The following is a 25,978-nucleotide window of genomic DNA, read 5'->3' on the forward strand; positions in this document are numbered from 1 at the left end:
TTCTAGGCAAATGGATCGCAACATTGAGCAGTGTTAACTACATCTTTACTAAATATTCATGCCTGAAAGGTTTCCTTTAACACTTCAGTTATAAATGATTATAAAAATGCAAAACTATGCCTTGGAGAAAAGATGAGAACTAGTTTAAATGTGTATTTACCCATGCGCTAAAACAAACAGAAAACCATCTCAAAACTGACAAAAATCTAGGCTTGGACACAACACACCTTGTATTGGGGATACACACACTCCAGCTATGGAGATACCCAGGTCTTCATCTTTTCATGTGGATGTTAAATTAACAACTAGCAACATGAATGCCACTGACACCAAATGCCATGATAGGCAAGAAAGAAGGGGAGCAGCAAGGTCCAGCACATAACTGTTGCTACATCTATCTCTCCTTGCTCAAATCACAAGAGTCCTTATAGTTCAGTTCTTTGGGGGTGAAAGGAAGAGAAAGCTTAGCCTGATATGAGGAAAGTCATGAGAAATTAAGTACCACGTAAGCTTCATTGCCCATAGCAGAGAACTGAAAAAAAACAGGTCACGTACAACACCTTTATACATAATTTTTTATTTTGATCTTGGCTTGCAAGTAATTTATTTCTCCTTCCCTTGCAAAGGCATACACTTCTCATATGAGCACAAATCTGTAAGCATACCCAGAGCAGCCTGAGGCCATTTTGCTGCATTTTCCAGAAAGCAGTCTTAATTTTGCCAAGTCAGAAGAATCACTGATCCATCTTTGCCACGTATTATAAAGCACAGGACCACAGCAAAGTTCAAATGTTCAGTGTTTTTCCTTGGAAAAGTGCTCTGCCACTTCAGTCTGCTCCATCTTTCCTTCCCTAAATAGAAGTTCTGCCCTTGGTTTCACATCTCTGCTCCAGTCACAGGGCTACTTGATGGTAGCAGAACACGCATTACATTCTGGGCTTTTTTCAACCCTAAATTAACCAGGCAGACTCCCTGCTCTTATTAAAACAGTGGTGTGCATTTGGATTTTTCCTTCAACACCAACCCTTGCCTGTCATTTTACTTCAAATAACCATTTTTAATGTAAACTACAGCATTCTATCTGCATACTCATTTTCTGCAGTGAGCCAAGAATTTGGTTTTCACCTAAAGGTTCACATCTTCAAAGCACAGGTCAATAGCTTCATGCACAGACCACTACACCAGCATTTCAGCCAATATTCTGCTAGCAGATTCCCTTACAAACACACTACCAAATCAGCCTAACTCTTCACTATTGCTGTGGCTAAACATGGGGTTCGGGTGAGAAACGGGGAAGCAATTTCCTTAGTTCGCCATCAGTTTTGCTGTCAGAGGGGCCACTGAGATCATGGACACTGCCACCTTTGTCCCTATTTTTCACATGTCTTTCAGCAGCTATATACAGCAAGACAGATTCCTTTGTGTATGATAAATACTACAATCACTGCCATCTCCTTAGGGAAGGCAAAGAGTGCTGATCGCAGCTCAAATGGGTATATAGTTCACACTGAAAATACAGCTTCTCTACTACAAGGCAGACTGATCTGCAGGCTAAACAGTCACAGATATATAACACATTCTGAATAACACAGTATGCTGCACTTGACACAATAAAAGCATTACTTCGGGTGGGTTTGATCACTTTTGTTGTCCTTTAAGGCAATAATTTTATCACCTTATTGCTTTAAAACTCCAGCTTGGAAAAAATGAAAATGAGATGCTTGTTGTCTTAAGTAGGATGAAATCTAGAGGATAAAGGTCTGTTCGTGATCACCTGTTCCCCAGCCCTTCTAAAACACAGTACTGAAGCAATCGTGGATTTTACCAAGCTGATAGTTACCTCTAAGTGTGAGCTCATGTGAGTGCCCAGAGGAACCTGCAAACTTACCTTAGATCATACTCTGACATCCTTGAAAAAATTATCAGGTATTGACACTGCAGTTGATTTCCTATTCCACCCTGGGGTCTTAAAGCATTAAAAAGCCTAAGAAATTATTCATAAATTAGAAAAACTTTCTCTTCTATAGATCAGTAAAATAAGGCACAGTGTGTGACCGAGAAAGACATGCCATTTCTCTTCTACTTGCGCATCTTAATCATACACTTCTCCCTCACTATTTAATGTCTTCCTTTTCTGCCCTTAAGCAGTTTGGGAAGTTTCTAAACTGTTTTATTCTTCAGGGCATTTTTTGTTTGTTTTGGTTTTTAATAGTCTATATTAAACATTCTGTATGGCCTAAGTGTTTATAAACAAAAAAAAAAATCTCTTGGACACTTTCAGAACTGCTGGTAGTATACAGTAAGTAGAAGTGTGACATGCACGGTAGAATAGGCAATCTTTGCTGTTGTAAAAGCTTTTACTGAACGCTGTTCTGCTTAGTCCTTACATCAGCTGGATAACAGATGATTTCAAAACCAAATATTCTATGTCATATACTTCAGACCTAGGCCGTGAATGCAAACAGTGCCATTATCTGCTTGACAAAGACCAAATACTCAATGAATAATCAAGCTACTATGCAAGTTCTGAATGCCTGCAATATGTTATTTGATATGGTGTCTTCTGACCTAGACAGAGCTGCCTCCAGCACATAATTAAAGGTTTTGGATACATAATGTTCCTCTCCTGCCAAATGCTGTTCATGCAGTACCCCGTGAAACTAGTAGAAAAAGTCTATCTCAGACAGAAGTGCTTTGTTAAACCATTTAAACAAAACCAGTATACAGCCCCAAGATCCGAGGAGGTCCTTCTAGGGAAGGAAAGCACCACCATCAGCTGTTTTTCCTCTGATACTAAATTCTCCATTTTGTAATGTAATGTTTTGAACACTGGCCTTCCCTTTATCTTCATTCCATGATAAAACACTGTTTTATGATAGCATCATAATCAAGATAAGTATTTAATTACATTAGACATTATGCGGAGAGAAAGTTCCTGTCACACACAGCCAACGAGTATGTTTTAAAGTGATTTTTAAAGCCTGTGAAATATACAGACACTAGGGCATGAAGTTCTCCCTCTCTTAATGAAACGAATTGTGCAAGCCTGTATTTCCCAGTCAATGTATGCCATGTACCCCAATGTTTATTTGAAGGCATAGAAAGCTTACTTCACGTGTTCACTCAGTCTGTGAAATCTCTTCACCAAGGCAGTCAACAGTGGGTTTAGATGAGGATATAGATCATTTATCAGTAGATTATATACTTACTTCACTTAACCCAATACTAGCTGATGCTGTCACCTAGGCGCTCCAAGAACTGGCTGCATTTCCAAATGTGTCAAACAAATAACCAATTAGTCTTTGCTTGCTAGTTCACTGTATCCAGTGTTTCTGTATTTAAGCCTTGGCAGGCTACCAGCTACTTTCACTGCAGTCCCTTCCCTTTTCCCAAAAAAGGGAAAACATCTTTGACTGAAAGAAGTTCTTCAAAGGTAACCAGTCTATCTAATCTTCAGAATGAAACACCACACTCAGATTGGGTGCAACATCCAGCCACTAAATTAAAAAGGACCAAGCTTCTCTCTGTAGCTCCCAAAATTCAGAAGAGTACAAGGGAGCTGCTGACAAGCATTTCTAATCAGAAGAGAACGTAATTTAAAAAACCACAAAAAAACACCAAAACCCACCCTCCCTTACAACTAACTGCACAGTATGTAGCTCAATATTCAAAGGGTTGGATGAGTCCCTGAGCTCCTATTCCTCAGGCTGTAGAGGGAATCCTTTGCCTGGCACTCCAGGCCTTCCCAGCATTTCAAAGAATCCCTTCATTTACACATCAAAACTCCTCTGCTTTCTGGCAGGATACAAAGCCTGGGTCCCAGCCTAAAAGCAGCACTTCACTATAAAGTTGTAGTCCCTTGCTTAGCTGGAATCACGTTATTTTACCTTCACAACCATTACTTTTTCTACAGCAGAGTAACAGATGCACAAAGATGGTCTCTACCTTTAAACTAAAGATCTCAGATGTCAGCCTCGAGAGTCACGACGGTGACCTGATCCCGACTTACAAGACCATAGAGAAACTACCTTATCAGTTATTTCTGTCTCTCAAGCAGCAGATCACTAAAGGAATTCTTCCTCATTTTCACACTAACATTAGACAAAAACAGCAGTGAGTCAAATTTGGTGAAGATATCCATGAATCTGAACATGTCACAGTTCCACCCATCACAGATTTACCCTTTAACAAACTCCTGAACATTTAAGTAATGTATTCCCAAAAACTTCAATAAAAGTTGTACCTACACTGTGCATTTAAAAAATCCCAACCACTACACACTAAAGTCCTCTGATTTGGAGGCTAAAAGCAAATCTTTGGGGTTTTCTGTGCCTCTGGGGTTTTTCCCTCCTTTTGAGTTGGAAAAAAAAAATCCACAGAGCACAAGTCTTTCAACAAAGTACTGCAAGATGCAGCTCAGCAGTGATTTCACAGACCCCACCATTCATTTTCAGACAGCAGAGCTGGCTGTTCTCTGTGATACAAGTACTTACAGATATTCAGCTATAGATCACCAATAGCTAGGCCACTGCTGTCATGAGACTGTAATAGAAGCCATTAAATATTTCCTTTTCCCAAAAACTACTCCATATTCCCACTGTCAGCCTAGTTTCACAGCTGCGTACTGAGGTTGGGTTTCCATTTTAAAATACTTAAAAGAATTAATAACACAGAATATCTGTTAAAAAAGTTCATTCAGAGTAAGCCTCAAATGCAGCTTTTCTTGGAAAACTTACAATGAATTTCTTTCTCATTGCCTGTTTCAGTTTCAGTACAGGACAAAAGCTTTCTAGAAAGCTATCTGCAGTCTTTTAAATTAACTCTTGCAGGAGAAAAGGCAAAAAAAATCCCAGTGCTGTGCTAAAAACTTGACTGCCCTTCTGATCAAAACAAAATAAAAACATCAAAGAATGCAGTGAACAAACTCTAGCCACTCTCCTCCCCAAAGCCAAAACTATTACCAGCCCATGAGCATTGTCATATCACAGCAGGGTCACTGCAGCACTGTTCTACATGATAAACATGCATATAACAATCAAAAGAGAAGATCCCTGCGAGGAAGCGAGGAAGATTCAGATAAATTACTTGCTCCTGACTCTCCCACTTACTTCCCAATTTTATAACCAACTCTTCGAGTTTTTAAAAAAATACAGGCTTTTCCACGTGGCTATGTGAAAAACAAACTATTGGCTGACAAAGCAGACAGTGTACAAAAGTTAACATGTATAAAATAAATTGAATTTTAAGATTACCTTTGGAAGTACTCATCTTCAGGTAAAATCTTGCAATATTATAGTACAAATACAGCCTAATTGTTTTTTTCAGTGGTACTCCTCTAGATAACTAGAAGAAAGTTAGGTTATTACAATTTCAATGTTAGTAATGTGAAATCTGATGACAGCAAAAACATACACATTCTCATGCTGCAAAAGGCAGTAAGACTTCTCTTTGCCAGTGTTAATTCTTGAAAGGTAGATGAAGAGTAGTATCTGGATATACCCAAAACGTGCACAACCTGAATTAACGATTCTTAAAAGTGTTGCACTTAATCACTTTAAAAAAGAAACTACTGCTGAACAATGAATTTACTACCTGCTATGCATTTAAAGAGATCACATTACAAGCTTGTCCTAGGATACAAATTTTTAATTACGTCTATCCAAATTTTTAATTACATATATCCAGTATTACCTATATAACCAAGGTTTTATTGAACACCTATCACCATTCACAATGTTCTCATTAAAATGTATTTAGATTGCAAATCCCCTGGGACATGACTTTTATCCGCAGTTGAACAATCTACAGCACGAAGGTCCCAGTCTCTTTTGCTTTAAATACTAGTATAGCGTGAATAATTTTTTTAATGTAGAACAATACTGAAATATTCAGAAAGCACCCTTTGTGTTTGTTCTCTGTGCTTAACTCCCATTTACAGTTCAGAATAAACACTTCAGCTGTCATTCTATTAGCAGTTTTAGCTACATAAGAAATTCAAGACGGGGCCAAATTTCCTTGCGTAATGATTTCACAGTAAGTGGCAACCAGATGGACAGCACACTGCCATATGCTCCCCTTTGCTGAAAGGTGGAAAAGTGAGCAAATATGAATCAGAAAAAAAGAGAGTGAAGAGACAAATATCAGTGCAGTATGCTCATTAATTCATGCACACATCCTTTCCTACAAGAAACATACACAAACTTCTCCGTTCCTTGTACACCAAGATCTGAATTGCAGGGAAGCAACGGCAATGGTTAGGGGGGGAGCTAGGGAACAGATGTTGTCTCCAGCATAATCACTGCTAGGCAGGTGCAGACCTCTGCTATGTCCAACAGCGTTACACCGGTAAGAAAAGCCATTGTACAAGCACAGGGGGAAGAACAAGCATCACCGTGGCCCTAATAAAGGGAAGAGAACAAAGACCCTTCATAGCAGTTTGCCTCTCTGGAAGCCAGCACTTGTTCCAACACAGCACCAAGAGCTGAGAGGCTCAGAAGCTGTGCCCACTCTGCAGCCTCCTCTGAATTTCATTTTTTTGCCCACAGAAAACGTATGTCAAAAACTTTTAAGTAAACCTTGATGCTACCTAAGCCTTGCATTGCTCTTTTCAGTTGGAGCGATCTGGCCGTATTATAATGTCTCCAAGGAGTACCTGCCCTTTTGAGCTAGTCCCAAAAATAACACCTTTCAAAGTTAAGCACATCTATTTAAACACACTACTGCTCCCTGCTCAGAAAGTCCTTCTTAAGACCAAGGTAGGGGGTGTGTGTGGGGTGTGGTGGTGGTGAGCATTCAGGTTTCTGCAGGTGGCAGTGGTAACAGAAGAAAAAAAACCCAGTAAATATGTGCAAGAAAAATCTTTGAGATTGCCTTTGAGACACTTGTGCAAGTTAACACATAAAACTTGACCCATATCTCATTTTACCGTTAAAAAGTTGTTTCCAAATCTAATTTTATCATTCCAGATAAGAACATAATTATTTACTAGATATGGGTTGTAAAATCTGGGCAGATATTATATACATAGAAAACTTATGGACTGTTTGCTAGCTGAGACACACCACATGCCTCATGTTTACATCCTGGATGTTTGTTAACTTTATTTCAGACAAGGAGCTCTTCAGCTCACTTCAAGAAGAGCTTTAAGTTTGTACCATCACCTAAATCAACTGGTAGTCCAAATTGCATACTCTTCTGTAAGAAATTATTTGATAGACTCAAACAGAAGTATTTAAGGCAAAATACTAAAATAATTTGACAGCAAGAAGTCTCACCAACTTCAAAAAAATTTGTATTTTGCTATTTTTATATATGAACTTTCATTTTCTATTAGTAGAAGAAGCTGGTAGGCACACTTAAATACCAGACACATAACACTTTACACTACAAAGGCTTTTGCAACCTTTTTGAGAAGCTGTGACACTTGCCTGGTTTGCAGACAGCCTTTGAAGTTCCCTGGAATAACAGGGATGCTCTTTGTCTCATGGCAATCCATTCAAGTTAAGCCGAATCGTTTTCCTATACCTGCTTGCTTTTCTAAATGAAGTATTTGGTGACCTCTCTCAAAAAAAATAATCAAATGGACATGAACGACACCTACACAATGGCTGGGCAGGTTGCACCTCTGGCAGAACAGTGACAGACAGTGCGCTATGAAGCACTTAACAGATTGCTGAAGCAAAGAAGTAGAGAGGCAGGACAGACAGCAGAAAGGAGAATGAAATAGGTCAGACTTTACCCATTGTTCCCCTAGACAAAGCACAGACTCCGAAGGTCCTTCCCCTTTTACCAAATAACCACCTTACCAAGTAAGGCAATTACCTGAACTAGAAATCACTACTGAAGGCTCAAATCCCACTCAGGGATTTGTTAAGGTCAACAAGGGAAATTTACACCTCCGTATAATACAGTTTTACCAAAAAGAAAAAAAAAAAAAGCTAAACCACACAATACTAAGAGGGGCCATGTTAGAAACTAATCTGCAAGAAGGTTGTTTGGGTTCCAAATTAAGCTCCTGGAAATTAGGAAGCATCATATTTAAAACAACATATGAATTAATACTCCACTTGCATTAATGTTCTTTTTAACTGTTTAGATCACTTACTAATTTTCCTGCAAATCATTGGCTCATTCAGTGAACAAGGTGGTTCACAACATAGAAGTGCATCTGCATAACCCTAAATTAGACATTTTCCGACTTACATGTCTGACTTTACAACCAAATATTTGAACATATACTTTTAAATATAGTTTCATTTGTGTGTAATGCTATAGATGCACATGATGCTTTACACGATGTAAGAAGAGACAGTAATTGCCACAAAAGAAGAAATCTTACAGTTCAAATGTATCAAAGCAACACTGAACCCTAGACAAGATAAAATGGAAGTGAGACAGAGGGAGAACCTCTTTATGCTGAAAATATTACGACTTGAATAAAGCAAGAAGCTGATATTGCATTTTGTAATGCTTAGTTAATGACAAAACTATCATTAGAAAACCTCCATTACAACTTGAGTTTACAAGAAGGCCTGTCTTTAATCATACTCATGCAAAACCAGTGATTTCAACAAGATTACATGGACGTGGCAGAGCTCATTGCAACCTTATAACTAAATTAAGAATTAAACCCCAATACATCACTCTTGTCAAGCAAAATCCTAAGCCCAGCAAATAGGTGGGCTGAAAGACAACAGAGAGACTGAAGTAAACCTTCCACAGTCTTTCACCTAGCCCCTGCCCCTAACACTTCATCTAAGAACTCGGTGGGTAAAAAGCTTTCAGTTCACCTTGGGCAGGGACTTCCTGAGCCAAAGAATGCACAACAGCTAAGCTCTACCCCACAGTGATAACAAACCAACTTTTATTATTTTTCTCTTGAAGATGGAATTTCACTAAGTATGCTCATGCCTACCTCACTACAAAAATACCCCTAAAAGTATTGAGAGTTCCAAATTTTTTGAGTCCAAAAAATTCAAAACTCTCTGTATTCCAACACCACAGATTCCAGACTTACCCCTCATATTATTAAACCTAACAAGAGCGTGGCAAGAAGTTTCAACAGCACACAGTATCAGGACAGAACCAGGAAGGAGAGGAAAAAGAGGAATCAAATCACAACCTTCATCTCACATACCAACTATCAATGAAGATTCTGCAAATAGCACTTGGTTAACACTTTAGATGTTAACATATGAGGCAGAAAGGACTGCAGCTCACTATCCTGTGTCAGTATTGGTTCTGCAGTGTTTGTAAGGATAAAGTTTTTTGTCTGTCAAGTAATCCCCACCGGCCAGGAAGCAGATATGTTGAGCACTACTACACAAACATAAAACCCTATATGCTGCTCTTGTCGGTTTTATACCATGTAACACAATTCAGTTAATTGTTGTTCTATTGCTAGGTAATGCAACTACTTTAATACTGATGATATGACTAAAATTTACCTGTAATATATCAGGATCTCATAGGGCAATGCAGCTTCTCCGCCTAATCTGCACGTAACCACATGTAATAACACTGAAACCATGCTCTTGAAGATGCTTGAGGTTTTGCTAGTTCTGCCCTCAGTGCTGAAGGTAAAATCTGTGATGCAATATTACTGCAGTCAGAAACTGCAGCATATAGACCATCAGAGACAAAACAACAAGCTGCCAGGTAGTCAGGTTTCAGAGAGTCACCACTGAATCCAAGTTGGAGTAATAGCACAACAGTAGCGGGGGCCAGGAGAGGAGAATTATAATGAGCAGTATGCATCTTTTACAGGGCACCTTCAGAATTGTAATCACGCATACACGCAACTAACCTTTGCAAACAGACACAGTGAAAGGGAAAACAGCTATACCATGCATTACGTTCCCCATTTATGCTGTCAGTCACAGTCCGAAAATACTTCAGCTGAGTAGCAGGCATGCACTAGTAGCTGCACTGCAAGCATACATAGTTCACATCTTAATTTTCTTACTGACCTTTTCACAAACCAGTTGGAGTCAAGACCTTCATTTCACCTACAACTCCAGTTCTGAAGCTAGAATAGCTGATGCATATACTCTTGCTACGTGTCCTCTTTGCCCACTGTTGTCTTTAGCATAGTTATCACCTGCTAACCACATCTAACTTTTTGTGGAACTTAAACCTCTTTTCACCCTTTCGGCAAAAACTCCACCTTGCACTGAACAGGCAAGCCGATTTTGCAATCTAATGGGCAGCATCAGGACACAGTTGCAAAAATTTCACTTTGTTCAGAAACATACAAGAATGAGTACACGTATGCACTGCTTCTGGAATGTGGGCTCCTCACTCACAGAGCCACTTCACTGACTGTAAGCATATTCTTCACAGTGTTTAGGAACTGTAACACAACTGAGGCAGGACACCCTTGCTTCTTACTCCACATGCTCTGGAAATAAGCAGCATTCCTTCCCTTCTCTACACAGAGTACACCGCCTGGTAATACGGATACTGTTCACAAGATCAAGTCAACAGCTCTTCCCATACAAGATAATTGCGCATAATGTTAATCACAATATCTTGTTGCAAAGTACTTACATGCTACTATTGTATGGTCTAATTTATAATCCTCCCCTAATATGACTGTACTATTAATGACTCTTTTACAAGTGTCCCGCAGGAACTTGCGGCATCTTCACAGGAACTACCAGAAAATGGTTGAGCTTCAATACCATCTCACTCAATCCATGCTTGGGTAGTAATGTTTTACTACACGTTAAAAACATACAGGCTGCTTACCCTTCTTTTCTTGTGCAAATTCCAGTAATAAGTCTTACCAAAACCCCCCAGGACTCCTGACAGTCACATCACAAAACGGCAGTTTCTCACTGTGTTTCTGTACACGACAGGTGCCCATGTTCAGACAAACAAGCCTCTCTGCTGATTGCATTCACAGCTGTAAACGTCCCTACATCATTACTCATTTTACTCCTTTTAGAGACACAGATTTTTTGCAGCTGTTACAACAGTGTCAGGTGCATGCTCTAGTTAACAAAAGAGCCTGTAGGTCAGTTCGCTCTCAAATCCACACATAAGAACCAAGAAATGCTGCTGAAGTCACATCTAGCAGATGCGTCTCCTAACTTCAGCACACCAGAAAAAAAACCCATCACCCTAGAAACCACACGTGCTGAAGTACTATTTTCCTTAAGAAAAGTTACTGTGACATCCTATCCCGTTACAGCACATCACTCACAGTTTACAGATTTCACCTCTAGAGATGCCACAAAAAAAGGTCTATTAGATTCATTACATTTTTGTGGAAGGCAAACCGAAAATTCCCTGGTTAAGAGCAGTCTAAAGGGATTTCAGCTTCCAAAAAGACACTGCGGTTCCTTTTCTCGTTGTGGCAAGCCACGATGCCGCTCTAGGGCAGAGGGTTTCCAAGACGAGCTGCAGCACCGTACGGATCCACAGCACCCACGGCAGGAGCTGCCGGGGCGGCCGTTCCGCAGAGGCGCTGCGCGGCCGGCGGGCGCTCCCGCAGAGCCAGCGCGAAGCGACTCTCACGCCGCGGCGCTACGCGGGCTGTGTGCACGCGGAGCCGCCCGCGCCCGATACGGGACCCCCGCCGGCTCCTCCCGCCCCCCGCCCGGCTGCCCACCGCTGCGCGCCAACCGCCGCGGCCCGAAGACAGCCCCCTCGCCCCGCGCCGCCACACCGAGCCCGCGGGAAGGTGCCCCGGCCCCGCCGCAGGCCGGCCCGCGGCTGGGCGCCCGCAGGGCCCCCCCGGCCCCGCCGCCGGCGAGCTGGCGGGAGGCGGCGCCCGCCGCCAAACTTTCTCCGCCGCCAAAGGGCTCTCCGCGCCCCGTCCGCCGGCGCGGGGACCCCGCCGGGCCGCCCCGCCCGCCCTCGGGGGTGGCCCGCCGCGGCGGCAGGGCGAGGGGCGGCGGCAGGGGCGGCCCCAGGCCGGCACGGCACGTACCTGCTGCCCGCGGCGCCGGCGCCCGCAAAGCCCCCGCTCCGCCGACGGGCCGCCGCGCGCCTCGCGCGGAGCCGGCAGCGGCGAGGAGAGGGGCGGGGGCGAAACCTGCGCGCGAGCCCGCCCGCCCGCGCGCGCCCGCCCTTCCTCCGGGTCGCCTAGGCAACAGCGGGCCCCGCGCGGGCCGGCGGGCGGGCGGGAAAAGGAAAAGGGGGGGGCGGGGCGGTTTAAAGGGGGCGCGCGCGCGTGCTCGCCCCCATCACGTGGGCGCCGCCGACCCAATAGCGGCGGCGGAGGGCGGGCTCCGTAGTACTACGGGACGCGGAGGGCGGGGGGGGGCGGGGGGGGGCGGAGCGGTGCCGCCTCCCGCCCCGGCCGGTCCCCTCATGGCGGGAGCCGCTGCGTCGATCGCCGACCCCCGGGACAGGGCGGGCAGGTGGGAGCCGCGGTATGAGGAGGGGCCGCGGGCCGCCGCAGCACGCTGGCGGTGGGGCCGGCTCCTGTGGGGCGGCCGGGGCCCGGCGCAACCGCCTCGCTCGGGGCCCGCCCGCGCCCCGTGCCGCCGTGCCCCCGGAGCCGCCCGCGTTGCATAACGGCGCGCGCCGCGGGCGGCTGCCGGATTACACGGGGCAGATTAGAGATTACGTTGATTCAGCAGATTGTCCGGTGCATGTCTGGGAAAGATTACACCAGCAGAGTTAAGAATACCCATTTGCTGTGGTAAGCTGCGGCTTAAGTAGAACAAATTAACTCAATACAAAATTAAGGGGGGGGGGGGGGGCGGGGAATAATAAAAATACCCCAAGGTTAAGAACATGCTTTAAATGAGCAAAACGAAAAAAAGAGGTTGAAATTCAAGTTTTAACAGTTCTTTACCATAAGCTGAACTGCTGTGGAATAGCTGGTGATGGCAGCCACCAGTTACTACCGTCCAGACGATGTTTGGCTTCAAAAAAAGCAAAATCAGTACTGGGATGCCTAGTTACATTAGCTTCCTGAGGACTCCCATATAAAAATAAGTATTTAAACTCTTTTGATAGATATTTTTTAGTATCTTAAAATTACGGAAGTGATACCGATCTGTTTAATGGAATGTCCATGTGCTAAACCATCTCCTTGTATGCCAGTTTGTAATACACATTTTTTGAGTTCTGATTTTTGGATCTGAGATTACTGACATCTGAGAGTTGACATTCTCATGGGCACTCTATCTACCACTGAGATAGGAATAAAAATTAATCACACAGTGAAAACCTGTAAGTTGTATGACATTTCAGTTGATTTCTTAGAGAGTTCAGGGATGAAAGCAAAAGTGCTGTAGGAGAAATCAGTAAGCACACAGAATGAAACAATAGTGTTGTGGGGTTTTTTTCCAAACTTGATAGTGATTTTTTTTTAATGTAGATGTCTTCTAAAATTTATCACTTCCCCTGCATGAGCACACACAAGCTCATGACTACCTCAAAATTACAAAAAAAAAAAAAGAAAAAAAAAAAGACTACAGTACTTACGTTTGACAGAGGCCTCAACTGAAAGGTAGCTCTGCCAACTTCCGTATGAATATCTCATACACTAGAACTGGGGTTTCGGGTGGGAATTTGCAGTTGGTTGCAAACTACTTGCAAAATTTTAGCAATAGAAAGTTTTCCCTTAAATTTACTGTAATGTCTCACATTGTGATTTCAACATTGTGACAACAGTTTTATCAGCTGGTTTAGTATATAATTAATCCTAGACATAGGTCAGCGGATAAAATCAGAATGTAAACCTTTTGCTGTAGGCGTTCCTAAGACAAGAAGACTCAGTCATTTGGTGTCATTTCAGAAAACTGTCATGGAAAGAATTTTGAACATCTGGATTCAAAAAATTCATCTGTCAATCATAAGCATGCTGAGACTTGCAAGCCATTTGGCATCAGCCCTTGCTTCTGTCTTTTGTTACGGTTCCTTCATGTTATGGCTATTCCATCTTAAAAGAAACTCAGTGTGTGAGTAATGCATTGTCCTTACACAAAAAATTATCTCATCTTGAATTCTTCCTTATTGAGATTTCCATTTGTTTCAGGCAGTTTGATTTTTTTTTTTTGATGCCTGATGATTTTCAGTGCTAAAATCAGTTATGAGCTTCATATGTGAGGGTACTAGAAGTTACCGCCTAGATAAGCACGCTCCTTTTAACAAGACCTCAGGACAGTTCCTGGCTCTTGGAGAAAATAAGAGGTGTGGTTGGCAAACTACTTGATAGATATCAAGGACACATCTCAGAAGGAAATTTATGTGTAATTAGCAGATAGTGCAATTTTATTTTTTTTTCCCTTCATAGTTTTCATAACACAAATATTTGAACTCAGTATTGGGGCAGAATGAGATTTTTACCTCTTGGATCTTAAAAAAAGAATACACAAAGCAGTAAAATCCCATTCTTGAAAACAGCTGTAAGGTGCGACTTAATCTAAATGAACAAACAATGTATATTTGAAATAGCCATGTGACTGAAATGATCTTTAATTTGGGTGAGAGTTTATTTAGAGATTAATTTTAAGAATGTTTGAATAGCAAAGAACCATAAAACAAAACCTAAATCATTGTTCAGTGCTTTCTTTTTATCTGCCTGTGCTCATTAAAACTTCCAGTTACCATCTTTTGGGGATACTGCATCTCACAGATGCTTAGAATAGTTAGCCATGAGAAGTACACAAAACTATGTGGCAATAAGGATTCTGCGTGAAGGGGAGTAAAACAGGTTAAAGGCAGATCTAATGAGTCCAGAAGAGTTGTTCCAGCCAGCCTCCAGTATGTGAGGTCCTGGAGCACATTTTTTTTGCTGAAGAGCTGAACCCATTGCAGTTTTGTGACTGAGCACTCAAGTTGCCCAGAAATCCAACAGCAGTTCCCAAAAAAGAGATAAATGTATTCTTTCCCTTAGTGTTTTAGTGCCCGGGAAGCACTAGGCTATATGAATTTTCCTTTGTTGGCCCACTTTAATCTATGGCTTCTCTGCTACAGAATAGTAACCCAGTATTTCCGTCATGTTGCCAGAATTCAGTGTGACACACGCATACACATAGAGCTCATGCTTCATTCAGCAAAGTACTGGAACATACTTTAAAGAGATTTAAGATACGGTTAACTCTAAACATGATTTAAATCCTTTAAAGCCCTTGTTAACGGATTCAGACTACGAAGATAAAGATGCCCAGGAGTTTCAAGTAATTGAAGAGGCTGAAATAGTATATATCGGTATATATCAGTACACAGGTGATCTAACTTTAATGTATAAACTGTAATCTTTCAAACAATATATTGCGATTATTAATATCAGTTCAGATGACAGATGTCAGGAAAAGGGTAGTACCGATCTGAAGATTTTTCAACAAGCTGGCACAAAGAAAATTAGGCTATATCTTAAATTTCAGATTAAAATATTCTAACTTGATTCAATGTATGCAAAATAAACATTTGAGCATTCATAGAACTGTATTTTTAGTTTCTGTGAGCATAAGCTACAGCTGTGTCTTAAAAGAAGATAAAGAATTTGGAAAGTGTTAGGTAGATGCACAAATGACCTCTTGTTTCTAGTACGGAAAAAACTTCAGTGCACAGGTAGATGTCAGCAAGTTAGAATCAAGTTTAGCAACAATTTCTTCTATAGCTTTTCATTTTCTTTACAATATATCAGCTTACTTTTCTAATGAGATAGAGAGTCTGATATAATCCTTTTTAGGACACTGATGCATACTTGAACTTCTGTTCGGAGTGCAACAAACACCCTAGAGAAAAACTTACAAATACATGACTACCTCATTAGTTGCTTTTCAGTCTCTTTTAAAAAAAAAAAAAAAAAAAAAAAAGCCACAGCTGTGAATGGTGTCAGCAACATCTCTTTTGAAAGTAATCTTTAGACTCAAGTTGTGATACTTATCGTCAGGACTTAAAGCACAGAATTACACACATACATCTTCTTGCACTATTTAGGAAGTATTCTCACCTCCTTCCTTTGCCACCCTGTTTCCTTGAATATGCAGGCAATAAAGTTTGAAAATAAACTATTAGTAGTCCCATAGCCTTCCTCTTTGTTTTGTTCTTGTTCTCTACAGTCGTCTCAGAAACAATTTGTAGTACATGTAACAATTAGTCCTAGTCCGAACAGCTGATGAGGTGCATAGCACATCCGTTTAACACACACTGGTGAAGTAGAAAACGGTCAGCTTCCTCTAAGGAATTTTATGCTGCATCATTGGATTCAAGCATCTCCTGAAAAAGTTCAACTTATACCAGCAGCAGCACCAGAGAGATAGGGAGATGCATACTGACAATAAGATGAAGGAAAGGAGATGTGAGAACTCCTTTTTGCAGTAGCAAAATCAATTTTTTTTGTCTGTTCAAGGACCTATATCCTAATTAAATGTGGTAAAGGAGCTGGTCTGAAATTTAGGTTATATATCCTATTAATATTTTCTGTTGAGAGCTATTGGATATTACACAATTTTGTGGAATATTCCAAGAACAGGGAAAAAAAATTAAAAAGGACTGCTTGCTCCAATAAAATAGAAATTTAAATCAGATTTTTGACTGCTGCATGTAATATTTGTATGATGGAATTTATATATACTGCATTATGTGAATGTTTTGAATTCAGCAATAAACTGTAGTATTGGTAACCCTAGAAAAGCATGCGAGTAATTCTGTGAGCATAACGGGGCGTTACCCTGTCCCGTACTTGGCCTCTGTATGCACGTTTGTCTTTGTTGTGACCTCACCCACATTGCACTATATGTAAATGTGAAGCCTTTTTAACAGCACATACACAATCCGGATCTTGCCTGCTAAAAACAACCATCTCCAGGACAATGTAATTCTTTTAAAAACAGGATTACAATTCTGAAGTAGATCGCGGTTTTTTGTTTCTTTGTGCCACATGCCATGTTAATAGTACTTGGTTGTGTACACAAAGTAAACAAAGTTGCATGTCTGCAGACAGCCCAAGAGGACAGCCTTTGGGTGGGGACCTTGCTGTTACAGCCCAGTATCACAGGGAGCTGCCATTTCAGATTTTCTTGTATGGACAGGACGCTTAAAGAGCTAGAGAAGCCATCTGAGGTCCTGTGAAAAACAGAACTGTGTGCTTATACAGTAAGTACAAATGCATTATACCTTTTGAAACAGGCCTCTACAGAGTTGCCTTTCTATCACTAAAAGTTGAAGCATAAGCAATTATTTTTGGTAAAGCTGGTAATTTATTTTATTTGATCATTTAATGGGAAAAAGTCTTTCTTCCAATATAGGACAGTTTGCTCAAATATTTATGTATGCTTTAAAGTATAATTAAGAAAAAAAAGAGCAAATATTAAAAAATATCTATTGCATTAGGCTTGTTCGGTAACCTTTTTGGTACAGTAAACCTCGACTATATCTTACAAGAAGACAGAATATAACAGCATTAGATCGTTATAGAGCTGGCATATCTACAGAGTAAGTTTCTTTTCAGCGATGTCAAGTGAAGATCGGTTTCTGTCCAGGCAGAGAGTTTCTATTCCATATTTAAAAAATAATTGTACAAGTCCTGACCTTGCTGAGTTCTCCTAAATTCACGGTTTATATTAGTAATTTCACCTGACATCCAGACATGAAAAACACTTAAGTAAAACACACACATTCTCTCTGAGAAATTATAAATTGGGAAGCTGGTTTTTGTGAAATGCAAGAATCCTAACACCAAGGTCTTCCCTGACTGAATAATTACTAGTCTGAGGACTGGTTCAATTGTATGCACTGTCTTTCAATGTATTTTCAAGGTACAAATGTCAATTTAATTTGCTAGCTAGAAACAATAACGTATATTGCCTAAAAGCATCAAGTATTACAATTCTGAATAAGCATGGCAGTTTCAAAAAGGTATTCATTGTTTAAATGTGCTTTAGTGTGAATTTGGTGTTACTCTGTGGAGTTCACTGAACTTGACAGCAGACTTAAATGTTTGCCATTAACTGTGAATTAACGGAACTCACATCTAATATAAGTGTATTACTGTCAAAATACAACAAATGTCTTAGCAGCAACACTGAAAGATGCATTCCAATAGCTGTTTCTACAGGGAAAAAAGTCACTAGGATTAAAAATGACGTGCTAAATTTGCATATTTGTCTTTAGGTGCTGTTTTAGAAGAATAGCCTCTGACCAAGAATAAAAATTGTTGTCGGAATAATATGCGAACAGGTAATTTCTTCCAAGTCTTTACTTCAACGTGTATACATATATAATTAGAATTCATTAAAATTGCATTGATTTTGACAGCTGCCATTGGGATTGTCACAACTGCTCCATAGGGCTGTCATCACTTACTAGTCAGCGAACTAGTTCACCAGTCAGGGGCACAAATTCTCTAAGGAGATGTTTGCTTTGATCAGTCCTAGTATTTCATAGTTCATGACTGACTAGCATGCACTCCAAAGTTGCTTACAAGTGAGGAAGCATGCATCAGCCTCTTTATCTTCTGTCAACCTTTCCCATTCCTCCTCCTTCCCTTTTTGGTTTTAGCAGACTTCAGGATTAGACAGTCTCTAGTATTTTAGCCTCTGGATTAGGCAAAATAGCTGAGTCAACATGTGGATTATCAAGGCTGGCTTGGTTCTTTGGGGGTGAAGGTGGTGTGGAGCCTTTATTTGTTTTTCTTTTTAATAGATAGGACAGTCAGGTTACAAAAGTTTAAATGCAAACAGACAAGATAGTTTAAGGGCAGGGTTTTGTGCATGTCCTCAAACAGAATAATTGAGAATCAGTGTATTTAGAGACTGCTGTTACATTTGCCAGTTTTAAGTATTCGCAGTCCAGTATTGGAACAATTTCGTTTCATTCCTCTTCACTTCTCCCAAAAAAACCTGACTTTTTAAAAAAGTAACATTTGTGTCCTACTTCTCTTTATTTAATCTCTCACTTAGAAGGACATATCAAATTACATATATAGATATATATTATGTAGAACATATGTTGATAGAGTTTCTACAGTCATATTAATTGAAAAGCTAAATCTTTTGTTGTTTTTTTTTAATTGCCCATCGCCACTTGACTTGTTAAACTTTTCTATCTTGATTATGGTAGTCTGAATGTAGTATACATTTGACTTTCAAAGCATACCATTTGCATTTTTAGATTAATATAATGTATTGACTTACCTCATGAAAAATCATAACACATTCACCAATGCTAATGTAATTGGATTTTGGCTTGAATTGAACTCCTTCTGATTCTCCAGTATACTCTTTTGCATCACTGACTATAAATTTAAAGGGATAAACTGTTGCTTTCATACTTTCCTGTCTATAAATACAGATCAGTAGCTTTCAAATGAGGTCCAAACTACTGTATTTCAGTGAAGTGTACAATACTAGAGTACAATAGTACTCTATAGCAAGTCCACTACTAGTAGTAATTAATGTGGGTTTTTAGTGTTAGAGCTTCCTAAATTTTCTTTTATTCACTTTCATAATTTTCTCGTCTACTTTGTACTGTATTACCCTGGTACTTTCAATAAGTAGTAGCAAAGTATTAATACACAAAGTAGAACTAATGAAAAGCACAATTGGATGGAAAATAGGGCACCTGATCTACATGGACATAGGTGTTCCTTCAAGTATTTCATTACCGACAAAATTAAGGTTACCATTTTTCCCTTAGCACTGGAAAGAAGTCTCTCTCTAGAAAGAAATAGCCTATAGAGAAATTGCCTGTAACTACAATCCAAAAGGTTTTGAAGGCTTCCTAGGCACTTTTTGTTCTCTCTCTCCACCTCTCTCACTTTTCTTTAATAGGCCTAAGACAGTGCCTGAGGCCAGAACAGAAGTGTGGAGTTGGGCTGCAGAGCTGGTCCTTCATACACAGATCACACCCTAACAGTGAGAGAATGATTCTCCCAAATGTTCTGAGACCTGAATGACTTGAGGCATTTAGTTTTATTCAGTAGCCTACCACTATGCCAGTGTGAGACAGGCCTACTCCTGCATAAAGACAAAGAAAAGAAATAGAACCATAAGGCAGGATTTTAAGGAGGTTAACAAGTTTTCATTAATTCTCATGAGAATTTCTTTGAAGGCTTTCCATGAGCTGTCTAAAGGGATTTTTCTGTGTGACCTACCTTCTGTCATGTCACTTTTCTGTCTGGTAGAATTTCAACAACACTTAACTCCCTCAGATGCTTAGTAGAGTTGGGAGCAGGTCAAAGTTGAGAGTTTTGCTTTTTCTCTCTTGGTTCTTATAGTTGTATAGATACCCAGATATACTGTTCATGTATTCAGTAGCCTCTCTTCATTTAAGGAAGGATGTAGCCTTCAATGAAATTACACTGTCACAAATGTTCCACTGTTATGTTTGAATAGGCTGAAGTAAAGTAATCTGGAGTTCTTGTTTAAAAACCTGCTTGTTTTTTTCTGTTACCATTTTATTCCTATTGCAGTTATGCTGTTACCCATGCAAAAGAATTTTAGAAGACTTTTAATACTGAACTTTCAGTAAATTAATTAACAGTAGACAAGCAGAGAAACCTTCAGAGTTAAAATAAATTTCCATTTAACTTCTAACGAAGTAGGGCAGAACACACATTTCCATTATGCCACATCCTAAGCCAATGCAACAAGGTCAAACATGAGTAATTTTTCTCGCCTTACATCCCCCTTCCTCCAACTCCCTAATATATCTGCACACATGCAAAAAGGTCCAGTTACCATTTGGATGCCAGTATTTTGATAACGTGAATGTGAAACTGAATTCCCATTGAGCTCTGTGGTATAACTGCCTTCATCTTAAAATAATATAAAGACTGTACTCACACTCCTACATCAATATGTTGTCATAAAAATGGAAGAATATATGAAAAGACGGGAGACTGGAATTATTAGAGGTGGTCTAGAGGACAGCACGATGCACAATGTTTTTGCTGCACAGGTTTAGAAGTAGCTAAATTTTTCTGTTACTCTTGGAAAAGTCAGGTTTCTTTTATTTACAAAGCTGTAACAGCTCTCTGCCACAGAACGTCTTATGGCCACCCTCCTCACTTTTTTTCTGCAGGAAAAACCCTAACTCTTTCCTGAAGGACAAATAAAAAAACTAAAATCTTGATTCCTCTTAAACAACACTATATTTTGTATAGAACATGGCGTCTGTACATAACCAGTGAGACAGCAGAATTCTTATTTTCAGAACTTCTGGGAGAAATAACAGCAAAAACAACACCGAAAGTGTGAGGTAACACATGATTCTCACACCTGTGATGCCAGAAGACTGCTCTATTTTGCTTGTGATTGAGATATTGTGGTTTCATGAGATTGAAGAATATAGAAAAAATATATATCCATATATATCAAACCAGTTACTGATGCATTATATGTATCATAAATATATGCAGTCCAACTTCCAAATTTAGACTGCTTTCAGAAAGAGTGAAATGGTACAGTTAGATATTCTTTTTAAGCATAAAAACACATGGACAACTGCTGCTACAAGTGCCAACATTCGTATCCTGTATTTGGGGGTTTATTAAAACACCTAATTGTGTTTAACACACAAACAATTCATATAAGAAGCCTACTGAGTTAGGAAAAAGCTTTTCTGAGATCTGTGGAAATTAACATTGTAACAGGCAGTCTTCTGCATAAGTGATACTTCATAGGCTAGCTCCTCTGTTAGTTGTTAAAAATTGAGGTGGGAAAACCTGGCGGTGTCTAGCTGCGCTATGATGCAGCTCTTAATACAACCTGACACAGTCTCAGAATGTCCTGGTCCACACCTGAGACTATTCTGGGTTTATCTGTACCGACTCCCGTTCTCTCACAGAAGCTAGTTAAGCTAAAGATAGTTTGTGGTGCTGGAACAGGACAAACCAGACTTCATATAGGTCATCATATGAGTCACTCAACTTGGTATGGCTTGTGGTTGTGAAAGGCAAATGAAGTAGCGGAGAATTCAAAAGTTCCTCTCGCTGAAAGAGAAATTTTGCATTTATTCATAGAACAAGTGCTTCATGATGTCTAAATTTTTGATCTTTTTGCATATCGTTAAATGAAATAATTCTGCAAGATAGATAGTGCTCTGTGTTGCTGGCTTGGAAGGCAAGACATACCTTATTTGTTCATAGAGTGGTTTTGTTTGTGTGTGGTGGTTTGTTTTGGTGTTTTTGATTATTTTTTTTAAGGAAGCCACCCCTACTCCCTGAAAGTATAATTAAGATCTTTTATTGATAAAAATACAGAAGTCTCTATTTTTCTTTGTGTTTATTTTGGTCTTATTTTTAAGATCATGAAGAACTCTGTGGCACCAGTTATGGATCTTTTTGTCTAAATGGAGGGATTTGCTATATGATTCCTACTGTATCCAGTCCATTCTGCAGGTCAGTGAAACTAAAGTTTGTGTGTTTAAGAATTGGACAGTAGCTGCCTAAAGACTATTTCTCCATTTTGCTTCTTTAAGAAACTACTGTTAAAACATTATAGAAAAGAAAATACCTAATACCTACGGCTGTTCCAAATTCAGCAATTCATGCTCAGATCACTTCTGTAGCTTGCAGAGACATGACAATATGAGAAGAATAAACGTGTATATTTGGTGCTTGCTTGTTCGACAGGTGCAACCGCACTCAGTTATGTATGCATTCAGGATGTTATCTATATTTAGAACCATATTTCCTCCCTTCATTACAATACAGAAAGGAACAAAATACCCTTTGCCTTATGAATATAGACTGTAGGAAAGGCATACAGAAAGGCAATGTACATCCCTAGTTTTCCTTCCAGATGAATTATATTGCAAAAATTCTTATAACATAAAATGGCCTGACCTGAACAAAGTGAGAAAGTACAAAAAGGAATATGATCTTTTAAGGGGGAAAAAGAATGGAGTTCAAGACTTACTGTTATCTGAATCTCACCAAAACACTCAAAGGGCAGCTTTACAGTGACAGCCAAAGACGACTTGAAGACCACAAAGAAATATCAAGGCAGCAAACATAGGTACTTCTTACACCATTTGTTGATGGGATTGTTCTTCTTTTTGAAGCCCATGTAGCACACTGGAAAAGAAGCGCTTCCTATTTTTGCATGTGGATAAGTTTCCTGCATAACTACAGCCCTATCCTTTTATTTTCTCATTTACCAAGACATAAGAAGATGCTAAATTAAATTCTGATTTTTCATGGTTCTGCATTTACTAATTCTGAGTTATTCATCAAAATAAATCATGGTTAATTTAATGGTTTTACTTAACATAGTAATAGATATTCAGACATGTATTACATACACTTAAGGATATTAGCTTTTTTTCTTCTGTGGCAACTTCTGCTCCCTCTTCAATTTTAAGCTATAGCTGACGATAACTGGATGAAACACTTGAATAAGGAAACAAAATTTTCTGACATCCTTAATTAAAGTCTTTCTTTTGTTTGGCACAGATCATTTTAAAGATTTGAACTCAAGCATGTAAACTCACCTAGTAGATGAGAGAAGAGGAAAATTTGTCGTAAATGCTAGCTGGAAAAATACATACAGCATATCACTGTCCCTAAGCATATTGTCCAGTGTCATACAATGAATCAGATCCAGGAGTGAGGGTAAAGCTTGGAAGTGCTGTATGATGACGATTCTAATTGCTAAACCTTGCAAGCTTATCTAATGTAAAATGAATACTACACACACAAAAAGTAAAATATGTTGAAGTACATGAGCGTTTTTTCTAGAAGGAATCCCATAAGCATTTTTTCTAGAAGGAATCCCATATTATTGATACTAAAGTACTTAAATGAAAAAAGAATGGTCAGACTAAACAGCATCAGTTACACAATTTCAAAGTGCCCTCTCAACTATTGCTGGACTGTGTAATGAGGAAGGTGTATTTGATGCAATAACTGTAAATATGAAGTAACAAATAGAACAAATCATTCTTCAGGAGCACAAGCTAGTCGGCACAGATAATTTCCGCTTTAAAAGGGCTCCAAATGAAGTAATTTGTAATTCAGGTACTAGAGGATTTTATAATCTGCTGAAGCAGAAAAGTAACATCTTGAGAGCATTTCTGTTACACTCAGGCAATCTTATTGCATTTAAATTATCAAGTATTTTTCTTCTGTATCTAGTGGTTGATTATGAAGTTATAGGGGTTTAAATAGCAGCATTCTATTTAAGCATGTCCTCATTCTAAACATGTTCCTTAATCAGTCAGAGAAGGCTAATTATAGATGAGAAAGGTTTTGTTTACACACAGATATCTTAGTAATCAGCAATGATGTGAACAGAAACAACAGAAAAAATGCATCACTATCCAGCAGAATTCAGTAAAATATTTGGTGCTTTGGAACTTGAAGACTGGCATCATCACATAGTTGCATAAAGTTTCTTTGGTGCAGGTTTCTGCCAAATCCCACCTAAAGCTTCCAAGTGTTCTCAAATGATCATCTCCTACCAACAGGAAAATTGCATCAGTTGTGGAATCAAAGGCTGAATGATCATTAGCGCAGCATTGATTAAAAGGGGGAATAGAACAAGAAGAGACTAACAAACTGTAAAAATACCTTAAAACACATTTGCCTTAAAGAATGATGCCAAGTTACATCATTCTTTAGAAATATGTATTTTGTAGCATGCTAACAAATTAAGAGCCACTGTTTACTTTTGGAATTTCAGGTTTTTTTACCATTCCAAAATGAATAAATATAGATAGATACATAGATATACACATACACACAAGGTAGAGATTTAATAGAAACAAAACATTAGTTGATTCCCATCCCCTGTGCAACATTAGCAGATTTTAAATACAGCTGATGTGTGTTAAAACATGAAGTTGCGCAGCTGCCATCTTCCCTCATTCCTGACAATGTGTTAAATGATATTAGCAGCAAAAGGCACACCTGTCACCATAAACAAGATGAGCTTCAAACCCAGGAATGCTCAAATGTACTAAATAAACATGCAGCAGAATGGAGAAGGATGGAAAAGCAGCTGCCTCAGGTGTATCATTTAACATGAGGCTGAAAGCTGTTTGCCTCAGCACCTGATGCACAGCTGTCCCATAATCATTAATTAATGCAGTGCAGAGTTAAGTGAAGATCTTGTTTGACAGGAAGCTCCGGTCCTTCCCTTTTGTCTTACACTTGGCAGATTTCTGAGAGCCTTCTTTCTGTATTTCAGCCAAAATACAGATGGTGTGAGACCACATAGAAACAGCTCCTCTGCTTCCGAGGGCAGCACGCACAGAAATCAATAGTGAATGCTCTCCTTTTGAGGAAGGGATCATATTCTGCAGAGGACAGTGCATTCAGACCAAATACTGCAAGAGACAAAGACAGAGGCAGACCTCCCTGAAATCCTTGTGTGTGATTAAAGGGTATCTCTGCATTCCCCTTCCTTTGCTTCTATCCTAACACAAACTCTTCTCCACCTTTCCTATACTAGTCCAGTAAATGCTGTGCAAATTTCTTCTGTGACTTTCTTCTGTATACCCCATCCTTGTCTGGCTCCTTCTCCAAGATGGGTCCTTCATTTTCTTTTTAAACGTCCCTACAAGTGGTGTACTTGCTGTGCCATAAGCCTTCAGAATATACATGCTGCAAGTTGCCAGTGAAGGGCTTCCCACTCATCTGGGCTTTTCTTCTTTCTCTGCCCCTAAAACTAAACTTTCATACACCCCAGGCTCTTCTGGAAACAAAGTGTCCAATTAGTATTTTTCAATTCTGCTTTTAGCTTGAATGGTAGGAACAAAAGTTAAGACTATGCACCAAAAGTATAGACAAAAAAAGTGAGTCATTAAGATTTATTTTTAATGGGACATAAAAAATAAAATGCAACACTAGGTTATGTGTTTGAAAAGTATGTGAGCAGAATTACCAGATACTGTAAAGCTTGCCACATAAACACATAGCTAAGGGAGTTCTAGGGGGAAATAACCCATTCTTTCAATTTCTCTCCAGTAGTAGCATTCTTATTTTACTCTGTATGTGAATACAACTTCAGAGTAACAGTTTTGAAGCTCATCTGAACACAGAACTTTTAAAAAAGCTGCTTAGGGC

General features: G+C 39.7%; 2 protein-coding genes across 12 annotated transcripts in view; one reads left to right on the plus strand and one right to left on the minus strand.

Moving 5' to 3' along the window:
- The window catches only part of TMEM266 (transmembrane protein 266), an 86,524-nt gene extending 74,400 nt beyond the window's left edge, over positions 1 to 12,124 (minus strand). For 4 of the 5 annotated variants that reach the window (XM_056345646.1, XM_056345643.1, XM_056345644.1 and 1 more), the window contains exon 1: positions 11,936 to 12,124. The gene's annotated coding sequence lies outside the window, so the exon portion shown is untranslated. The remainder of the gene's footprint in view (positions 1 to 11,935) is intronic. The other variant, XM_056345647.1, reaches the window with a different exon arrangement.
- Positions 1 to 25,978, plus strand: part of NRG4 (neuregulin 4) — a 56,067-nt gene that overhangs the window by 13,265 nt on the left and 16,824 nt on the right. For 5 of the 7 annotated variants that reach the window (XM_056345659.1, XM_056345655.1, XM_056345654.1 and 2 more), the window contains exons 1-3: positions 12,281 to 12,652; positions 18,082 to 18,147; positions 22,216 to 22,309. In XM_056345659.1, coding sequence (XP_056201634.1) covers positions 18,138 to 18,147; positions 22,216 to 22,309 — 104 coding nt within the window. In that variant the 5' untranslated portion in view covers positions 12,281 to 12,652; positions 18,082 to 18,137. Of the gene's footprint in view, positions 1 to 12,264; positions 12,653 to 18,081; positions 18,148 to 22,215; positions 22,310 to 25,978 lie in introns of those variants that run through there. The other 2 variants (XM_056345656.1, XM_056345657.1) reach the window with 2 other exon arrangements.

This window comes from Falco biarmicus, chromosome 7 (assembly GCF_023638135.1).
Source record: "Falco biarmicus isolate bFalBia1 chromosome 7, bFalBia1.pri, whole genome shotgun sequence".
NCBI classification, from domain to species: domain Eukaryota; kingdom Metazoa; phylum Chordata; class Aves; order Falconiformes; family Falconidae; genus Falco; species Falco biarmicus.